Consider the following 10,984-nt stretch of genomic DNA (forward strand, 5'->3'; position numbering starts at 1 on the left):
AATAAATGGGAAGAAGGGAAAGTTATCGAAAACATAACTGAAGACTTAGTAGGGAATTTACGTTTGGAGACAGAGGTGTGTATGAAAGCCACACAAGCTTATATTTAAATACTCTCATATTTAGAGCTCATTTTTGAAAAGGTTGTTCATTTCTTCCCGAAATACATTTTTCAACGGTTTCTTTGGGGTGAACTCTGTCAAGTATGCAAAAAGAAAGCTACATCTAGGCTGTTTCATAGTTGCGTAAACTTTTTACCAGACTTGAAACTGCTATGAAAATGTAAAAAAACAAAAAAAGTTGCTGAAGTTTGAGTTTTTGCTATCGAACAAAATAGAAATGTCCTTTTCTGAAAACAAACTTGCTTACTTTGAAAGTATTACTTGTTTAGCATACACTTTGCAAAATATATTTTCATGTTGAATTGTTAACGTTTCTCAGCTTCAATCTATTACTTCAGAAGATAACTTCTAGAAGATTTTTCGAGCTCATTTAGTTGTAGTGCGACACCTTTATCCAAATTTTGTCCAGCCAAGAAAAATATTTTACCATTCAAATTATTAAAGAGGGCCTTTTACAAATTTCGACCACTTCGATCACTTGTAGTGCGACATCATCAAATTTGAATTTAACTAGCTCAGGAATTTTGTCCAACGAAGAAAACAATTGTACTATTTAAATTAACAAAAGAAGACCATTTAAAAGTTTCGACCACTTCGATCACCTATAGTGAGACATCTTCAAAATTGAATTTTAACTAGCTAACAAGGAACGGGCATGAACGTGCCATCCGGACATCCGAATCAAACCTAGTCTATTCCATAAACATAAAGATATGTTCATGCACAAAAAATTAAGTACCATGGACAACGGAATAAGTCCCTGTGGTCCATTAACTCCGTTGGTATAAAGAAAATCGCAGTGAAATAGCTATTGCATCAACACTGTTCATTGGAAAATCATGGTTTATAGTTCATTCTCTTCAGCATGAAACAAGCTTTCCAGAGGTCAGGGGTGCCCAGAAGGGGGGGCTATGACGCAAACTGCGTCATTGAAATATTTGGGGGGTTAAAATCTATATAAATATGTTTGATGAGGGGGGGGTAAAATTAATCGAAAAGAAGATTTTTTTCATGGAAGAACACCTAGGGATAGACAATTGGGGGGGTGCGTCATAGACATAAGGGGGGGTGGGCACCACTGCAGAGGTGCTATGTATTGGGGCCCATAATGCATCTGAACAGGTGAGAAAATATAGGGAAAATTCCCTCCAAAAATCCCTCCCATCAACTTTGGACCCATCTGGAGTGGCCTCGGCTAAAAGTAGACAATCTAAATGTATCCCGAAAAGTACTATAGGGGATAGAGGATAAGAAATGTGTGTACCCAGTTTTGTATTGATAGAGAGAATAGGTATGAGGGAGAAGTGTATATTGTTATACTTGTATACTTTTATTACTTCGATCACATGTAGTCCGACATTTTTAACTGGCTCAGAATTTTGTCCATTTTTGTTCACCCAAGAAAAAAAGTGTACCATTCAAATAAACGAGGGAGGACCATTTAAATTTTCGGTCACTTCGATCACCTGTAGTGCGACATTTTCAAATTTGAATTTTAATTAGCTCAGAATTTTGTCCAATTTCCTTACATTTTTGTACCATAAAAAATTGTACCATTCAAATTAACAAAAGAGGGCCATTTCAAAACTTTGGCCACTTCAATCACCAGTAGTGTGACATCTTTAAATTCGAATTCTAACTAGTTTAGAATTTTCCCTTTTTTAGATTTTTATACCATCAAGATAGCTGAAATTCGAATTTGAAAATGTCTCACTACAGATAATTTCAGTAGCCAAATTTTAAATGACCGTCCCTGGTTTATTTCAATGGTACAGAATTTATTCTTGGTGGTACTAAAATGTTTAAAAATTCGACACAATTCTAAGCTAATTAAAATTCGAATTTGAAGATGTCGCACTACAACTAAATGGACCCAGATTTTTCTTTTGGCATTCTTATACTGCCACGAGACCACACAATTTCAAATCCACACACACACAACAGTAACAACTTTAACTTCTGAGATGGATGACTTGGAAATTTTGTTGTGGGTGATTTGACACCGTTATTTATATCTTCTTTCAAAAGGTGACAGTCACGCATCATTGCTGGGAGGATGAATCACTCACCCTTTTGTTATTCTTTCACATGACCTTGGAAGGTATTCTAAACCGACAACAATCAACCATTTTAAGTTATTGAGTCTAATTTATATTAGAAACTTGAAATTCCATTTATGAGGAAAGTTGTTGGATGTTAAAAACTATCAATTTGATCGTTCCTTTAAATATGCATTTATATGCAGTAACGACATAAACATGCACTAACCTCCGAAATATGCAAATATATGCACTATAAAACTCTGTTATTTTACCCCAAAACACCTGAAACGAATTTCTGTTTAAAGAGCATATCAATATCACATCAGGAAAAAAACATGCAAATATGCAAAAATCCGAAGCCTAGTTATTACCAACATGTTCTCTCGCGAGATTTTCTGAGTAGCTTGGCGGCAGTTCTACTGCCGCCTGAAACACTGCTCGGTGAGCCTCCCAGCAGTGGTGCTAACCACGATTTCTTTATCGAACAATAAAATGTTTTTTAATTAGAAAATATCATACATTCTGTGCAAGGAAATGAATTAATTATAAATTATAATTTCTGAAAGTAAATAGGTAGGCCGGGCCTCAGGGCCTCTTACCACCCTTTGCCACTGCATACAATCATTTTGAAATTGTTATACTTCTATGTTTATTTAGAATCAATTATATATGATTGTAGTCTGGAACATCCATAGCAATTTTGTAAGGTCCTATTTCATCGTTATACCTATTCATTCACTTTGTTCTCATCTTCAGTTTCCAAATGTTAGTTAGTTATTAAATATTATCCATTTTACACAAAACTAGTATTTGTTCTTTATTCTACAAGATTTCATATTATTATTTTTTTTTTAGATCGTTCAGAAAGCTTAATAATCGTGTGCATAAAGATACTGGTTTAAGTCTATTTCCAGATGACTATATCGTTTACCAATATCGTTATTCATATTATTATCGCACTATATTAATTATATTTGCATTGATATGTTTTTCATTTAGCATATAAATACTGAAATATATATGGAAATGGAGGGAGTTTTTCACTTCCTCGCACAGTGATGTTGTCGAATCCAAGATTTTGGTTGTCAAGCACATTTTAAAGATGAACGAGTATTAAATCACATACGAAGCTGCTCTTTCCTTAAAAAGAAAATGGTTTGCATATATTAGTGACAACTAATAAAGTGTTAGATGAAGTTGAAAAGCGCCGCGACAGACTTTCTTTCCGGATATACTACCAATTCAGTTATATCTAAACCTAGACTATACCATCATAGGACGTAAAACTTAAAGATTTCATTTCATTTTTAGACTATAGTGGACGGAATTGTGTTTTGCCACACACCATGGAACGACCACAATACTGCTGTTTGTATCAAAAATGGAAAAAAAAATACAGGTCTTATTAGTGAAAATGACAATTACCATTCGTCCTCAGTGTCAGTGGTTTTGATAGCACCAAAAATAGACTGGATCGATCATATCGTAAGTCATTAAAACACCTGTTGCAGGAGGGTGCTTCCCAAAATCCTTCGTCACAAAGATTACCCAGTTTTCATCTGACGAGCTCCTCTTGGGTTATTTTAAAGGCAAAATATGTACCATCCGCCGTAAAATATATTTGCTGGTTATTTGCACACGAGAAATTATGTCCACAAGAGATTTTGGTCTCTCTAGTCTCCAATTTGTGCTTTGAAAATGCTATTTTGTTCAAACAACATACATATTTGTATTTAAAAATGATTTATCTTGTCTCCTATCACCTCCCTAAAGTGCTGTTCTGTCTCGTCTCTTGGATAACACTAAAGACATGACAAATTGTACTATCAGCTGAATTTTCGGAAAAACAGAGGAACAGCGAAAGACTCATTCAATTCAGAGAATGCGAGTCTACTTGAACCTCACGTATCAACTTGCTGTCAACTGACTATTATCAAAGAAACATAAACGTAAACTCAGAAAAATATTTAAAAACTATGTTTGTAAATATATCGAATATGCATTGTGAATTCCTCGTCCTACCTGTATTGGTTCCGGGCACACTGTAGAACTGAAATCACTGGTGATGTGGTTTGAGAGGTTTAATATTGCATTTCCATGAACGCTCTCATTTTGTTGACATCCAGCCATGACAAGAATTGCAAGACTCATGTTGACTCTAACCAAGAAGTTTGAGGTATTCGAAAGGAATACCACGAATGCCAGGATGTATCGTGCAGGAATGGTTCCTGTTATAAAGAAAAGTAAAATAAAATACGCTCTGGAAAACGCGAATAAAATGTTTTGTGGTACTCGTGTCCACTAAATTGATAGAAGATTGTGAATTCAAGGAGTGACAATAGATAATTTATATGTAGTAGCATACACTTTCGTTTGTGGAAATTATCCTTAGGTGTGGGTGAAGGGTGCAAAGATTCCACTGGCTGATTTGTTACACCACAAAGGTGTATAATATCGAGTTCGCACAACTACACCCACGAGGTGTAAGGTGCAACACTTGTAAGGTTACACTTGTAAGGTGCAACGTTACACTTTATAAGTGTATCGAACCTGCAAATTTTGCCGCCAAATTATCACTTCTTGGGTGTAAACAAACACCTTTGGGGAGTAACTTCACTGCCTTCACTTACACCTTGAGGTGGAACCTAAATGCTGCCACCTTTGAGGTGTAATTGACAAGTTGGAAGATGTAACTGAAAAGGAAGGTGTAACATTACACCTTAGGACGAAACAATTTTTTCTTGTTCCACCTAATTACACCTTAGGGTGTAAATGCTTCCACCCGAAAAGTGTAGTGGAATATGCTCCCACCGAAGGTGTAAAAAATCACCTTTGAGGTGCTCACCCTTCCCACAGGTGCATGCTGGTTGCATAACGTTATCTGCGGTGTATTGTCTTGATCTGTATATTGGTTTATATGCAGTGACATGATAAGGCGTAGAGGCCTGTAGTCTCTAAAATCTGGGTTCAATTGGCGGATTTATACATGAGTAGTATACGTTAAAGGTTATGCAACTTTACAGATGTAACTGCTGTAAACATCATTTTGCACGATGGGCTCTTCTCACTTTGTCTTTACTTATTGGTATGATTTTCCTCAACCACGAAGAAGAAACCCAAATTTGAAGCACTAGTCCATCATGCGAAATGTGTAGTCAGCAGTTACATCTGATAAGATGCACGACCTTTCACGTTTACTACTCTTGATTGAATCCACAAATTGAACCCATATTTTATAAACTACAGGCCTCCAGGCCTTATCATGTGCACTGCATGCAACACAATATACAGATCAAGACAATAAACTGTAGGTAACGTTATGCAACCATTATGCACCTGTGGGAAGGGGGAGCGCTTGAAAGGTGTTTTCTTACACCTTCGGTGGGAGCATATTCCATTACACTTTGACAAAGTATTGATTACGAGTGGAAATACGTACAATGAACATGCATCACTTACTATTCTACTAGTTGTACACTTTTAAGAAAATCAAAGAAAACTTCTGTTATACATAAAGGTATTTCGTTTAGTTCACTTAAGTAAACATTACATACATGGAATACAAACTATATATAAAAAACTATTATGTTAAGTACCTAGATATTATTCACATTTGACAAAAACACAACAATTACAATTTGACATAGCATGAGGAATTATACAAGGAATATATTAGTGACCTACAAGGAAATATGCCAGGATTCCCACTTTTTTGGCGACCGAAAATTTTCTGATTATTCCTGGTAACAATTTACAAGTTTTCAGGTATATAGAGGGTGTTAGATTAGCACATATACAAAAATTGAATGTTAGATACCGGATGTCAAAAAAAAGAAGTTCTTGAGCTTTGGAAAAAATCTACGTTTCAAAAATACAGGCTGCCAAAACGTGGGAAATGGATTTCAAAGACCTATATTTCAAATATTATCAACGTAAAAGTAATGGCTTAACAAATCACCTACGAAATCATAAATGTTTTTTCAATCTGTTTCAAAATTATGCGATGTGTGCGCAAGGGATTAGCACAGAGCAATGATGAACCAATGAAATTTACTGTCGGTTCGTCAACCTCTTTCAGAGAAACCCCATGGGCATGCACCGCACAGTTTTGGATGATTCATTTCTTAAATAGAACAGGTTAAAATTCAGTTAAAAATTTGAACTTACATTAAAAACAGAAAACAAACAAACTTGCCGAAGCTATCAAGAAATTCTTTGAAATTTAGAAATATAGATGATGCACAGAGAACGGAAAACAATGTCTTGGTCTCGGCGAGAAAAACACAAGAACAGATATGTGTCTTCTTAAGTGATTTAATAAGCCACACTTTCTACGCTGGAAAAGTAGTACTTCTAATAAATAGTACCACTACTCCCTGACCTTTCTTGACATTTGGTCGGAAATTCCCTGACTTTCACAACAAGTTCGGATGACGATATATAAATAAGGAATAAATAACGTTCGATATTTATATATGAGAACATTTCTTCAATAGAGTAAGCAACTGCTCATACATACATTCCACTTACCTCCCATAAAAATCTGAGAAATGTCCCATGCTGTGATCATTTATGGTTGGCTAAGCTGAAATTGGTGTACAATTAATGTTAGAAAAAATATATTTTATAAAATTTCCTGACTTTCCCTGATTTTCAGTCATTTTCCCTGACTTACCTGACCAGTAGGAACCCTGCATAAATATTAACCCGTTATGAGGCTTTTGACATTTTTATTATCTCTGACAATTTTAGAGATTTAGCATTTGTCGTTTTACTAACTCCACAGGTTTAAATATATGTATGATAAAAAATCTTTGCTGGACCATCTTAATACAGTAAAATTTTCCAGCATGTCTTGTCGATTATGAAACCTTTTGCTGAATCCAGCCTGTCCAACATAAACTAGCAATATTCCAGTATAATTCCAACTTGAATTCTTGCTGAGACCAGCAAGGCATTTTAACCTGGTTATAGATTCTATTTCTCCCGAGTTTTCGAAAAAACGACACACTTTTTTTTTTTTAAATTTCCAAAGAGAGCCTAACACATCTGTAAATAGTTTGTTCCACCGCCGCATTCAAAAGTTATTCTATTATTTATTTGATGAAGGACGCTAAAAAACTGAAACAGGGCTGCGGCCCTCGAGATTCGAACAGTGCAATCCGTGACCCTGTAGTCCTTATAATTTTGCCATCACTAGTTTAAACTTTTTTAAATAGTATATTCGGAACACATTGGGGAAATATTCGGAACGCATTGGGGAAACCAGCATGGAAATCTCCAGAGAAGAAAAACCTTTATGAAACCAAGGATTTTTTTTTTTTTTTTTTTTTTGGTTGAGGAAATATTCCTTGCTGTGTGGGTTCCAACTTTGAATGCTGCATGCAATTGTTACTTCAATATAACGTTCTTAAACGTAATAAATACTAACCACAGACTAAATGGTACTAATAAGCATTTCCTTTCATCCAGCTCTTAACGAGCAAAGGCTCTCGTATACTGCATTATAACTCATTTTTGCTTATTCGGTGCTGGTGTATTTTTTGGCGCACCACATTTTGGAAGATTTACAGGTAAAATTCAACAGTTTGTATGAAAATTCATATTTATAAGGAACACATTTCTGCAGGCGATAGAATTTTATACAAAGAAATTTTGGGTTTCAACTATAGGGTTACTAGTGTAGAATCATTACAAGTGCTTTTCGATGGATAAAATGAGTGCATATGAAAGATGACTCTATTAGATTCGGTGTATTTCTGCACAGTATACAGAAGCTGTATTTTATGTTTACAAGTGGAGGGTTACTATTATGAAACCATGACAAGTGCTACTGAAATTCATATCTTTGCCAAAACCCACTTCTTTTCACTATCCTCACTTACGGGTATACCCATCATCGCCGACGCGTTTGTTCCCTTCACGCGCAACCCGCACACACCCATAAGATTCGCCCTTCCCCGACTCGGTTAGATAGCATTCGTGCTTTTTAGTGTCCACCTATCACAGGTTGGTTTGTGTTTTTGCACTGTAGTTCTTATGCCATACATCCGAAAGGTATATTTATAAGCAAATAGAAAAACAATTATAAATTTTCAACAATTACTTCTGGTGGCCCCCTTGAATTTTATCTATGCTAAGTGAGATATTTTCATGTCGCCCAACGAAAATCTTTTAGAAGACAATATAAAGGAAATTAGTGGCAGAATTACAATTTTTCAACAATTATTTCGAGTGATGTGCCAAAAGTAAACCTGCACGTTGGCTTCTTTTATGGTGTTCTTAACTGGTTACAATTTTAAATAATAAAAATGTTAATGCCAATGAAACTATCATTATGATATGCTATACTTTACCTGTAATGTATTTCTTTCCAAAAGCGCGTATGATATACGCCAAACCATTTAAGTAATTAAAGTTGTTACGTCAGTTTCCATCACTACGCGACCCATCTAGTCATATTAATTTTCTACACCGCCCTATATTATTCACACTAGTCGTATATTTCATTTAAAGACCAATGTTTAAAATATTTATATTTGAAAAGAATACTGTATTTGCATACATGACAATAATATATACTTACCAGAGTAATAAAACGACTAATGTGATCTTCCTGATTGAACAGTTTACACCTCTGCGTAATCGTTTACTCTCTAGCCTACTAACTGTACTTTACATTAACAAGGGGCGTAAAGTAACACCTTACACCTGTATGTGGAACCTTAACACCAAAAGGATGTATACGCGACAATTAAGGGTGTTTCGTTCAGAAAAACACCTCATAGGTGCTACATCATAGCTGAAAAGCGCACTTTGGGGTGGTTCATTACACTATATAATTTACAGTGTACATATATTCAACAGCAAGATATATCAAACGAGGAAACCATAATTAAACAAAAACAATAATAACGAAATGTAATGTGTGTAGGACAGGAAACTAGTTAAAAAGTGAAAACAACAACAAGAATATATGAAAGCTAAGACCATGAGGAGAAAATAGAGACCATGAGAACAAGTAACAAGATATTCTAATATAAATAGTAATATTAGTATATTAGTACTAATTTAATAAATTTACCAATTTAATAATAGTAGTAATTTTATAAATACTAATATAAAATTCTAATTGTAAGACATAAATCAAAATTATTATTCTTCTAACAGAAAAAAGTAGATAATATAATGAAATGTGTTTTAAAGCAGGCGAATCTCGTCTATTTCTTTACCTGGTGGTATGGTTCACAATATGGATGCTACGTTAAATCTTTACAGTGGCATACTATTCTTTGAATTAGGAAGGTGCTTGCTCTATCATCACCAGATAAATGGGTAATGCGTTTACCTACTTCCTTTACAAAGTTTGGGCTATCTTTGCCTCACGATCCACTAGATTCAATGGCAATGGTTACAAATTGGTACTTCTCTGTTAGGTTACTGTATTTTCTTTTCTGTTTTTTCTTTTTCTTTTTTTTTTTTTTTTTTTTTTTTTTTGTTTCTTTTCGACTGGCTACATTGTCCGCTTGTACTGAGGAGAAAGGAAGGTTGGAAGGTTCAAAAGTGTCTCTGCATGTAAAATCTCAATTTACCTCTCTTTCAAGGTATTAATGTCATCCCATCTGGTATTTTACCACCAGGTCCACTACATCCATTTGACTTCCTTATTGCCGGTATCCTGCTGAAAGGAGTGCTCTCATTATAATGTCATTGAGATTTGAGTTTCGGGGATGTCTACCTATACTTTTTAAGCAAGAGAGTGAATGCAGTCCCTTTATATCTACTGGATTCTAACATACCTGACATTTATGAGGTTCACGCTCCCAACCATAAGGCAACTATTATTCAAAAACTCTCATTACTAGACATCGGAATTTTAAGCAAGTGCAAATTTTGTTTGCTTGTATGCATCTTTGTTAAATTTGGTAGGAGTTTCTAAATACAGCAATACAACTCAAATTTGATTTTTTTTAGTACATATAAACATATATTTCAAAGGTTAGAGCACATATCAGTGTTTGGGAGCATATTCTATAAGTTTTTATTTCATGTATGCTTATAGCATGCAGTAAATCCGGTTTTAGTTTTCACTATGCATTTAAGTAAGCATGCAACAGAATGAATTTCTGCATGGGAGGATGGAAGAATACCTAATATATGGAGAACCAAAAATGTTAGCAACCGATCAGCAGAGCAAAGACGTTTACAATTGCCAAGCCGTTAAGAGAAAGCTGATAATGATAAATACATTGTAATATTGTATCATCAATTCATTAAGAAGAGATACGAGGAATGCTGCTCAGTGAAAGCTTAGCCTTAGTTGATGAAGTTCGACTCGAGCTTCGGTCAATTCCTAGTGAATTGGGACGTTCTATTGAAAATAAATTGATAGAGGTTATTTCCGGAAACTTCGACTACAAAACAATTGAAGCCATGGGAAAATATCTTCAAGGGTGAGATTTCAATTTTTCAGAAAGTATAGATACTAAACTTGCTCCTCTCCATAAACACTGTTCAATAATATCAATTGATGCTAACAGGCCCTTTTCTGGGTACAAATGTCACAAATGATACCAAAAATGAATAATAGAAGCACCTTGTGATATACTGTAAGGCTAGTTACGGGAAGGAGTAAATTCTTAAAAACGAAAACTTTTTTATGTATAGTGAAAACGTATAGAAAAGTTAGGCTAGTATTATTTCAGGTAAGGTAAATTCACTCTAAAACACAAATGTGAAGAAAAACTAGAGACCGTGTTCTCATAGCAGTGTGCTTATTTCAATCTCATAATTTTATGTTTTAGAAAGGTTAGGGGTATATA

The 10,984-nt window shown here is 34.8% G+C and overlaps 1 protein-coding gene across 1 annotated transcript in view; it reads right to left on the minus strand.

The window, feature by feature from the left end:
* Positions 1-4,376, minus strand: part of LOC145674556 (sialin-like) — a 162,976-nt gene extending 158,600 nt beyond the window's left edge. The window contains exon 1 of the mRNA XM_081744730.1: positions 4,185-4,376. Within this exon, the coding sequence (XP_081600856.1) occupies positions 4,185-4,313 (129 nt within the window). The 5' untranslated portion in view covers positions 4,314-4,376. The remainder of the gene's footprint in view (positions 1-4,184) is intronic.
* Positions 4,377-10,984: the final 6,608 nt, after the last annotated feature.

The sequence above is a fragment of the Thermobia domestica genome, chromosome 17 (genome assembly GCF_964235325.1).
Source record: "Thermobia domestica chromosome 17, izTheDome1.hap1.1, whole genome shotgun sequence".
NCBI lineage: Eukaryota > Metazoa > Arthropoda > Insecta > Zygentoma > Lepismatidae > Thermobia > Thermobia domestica.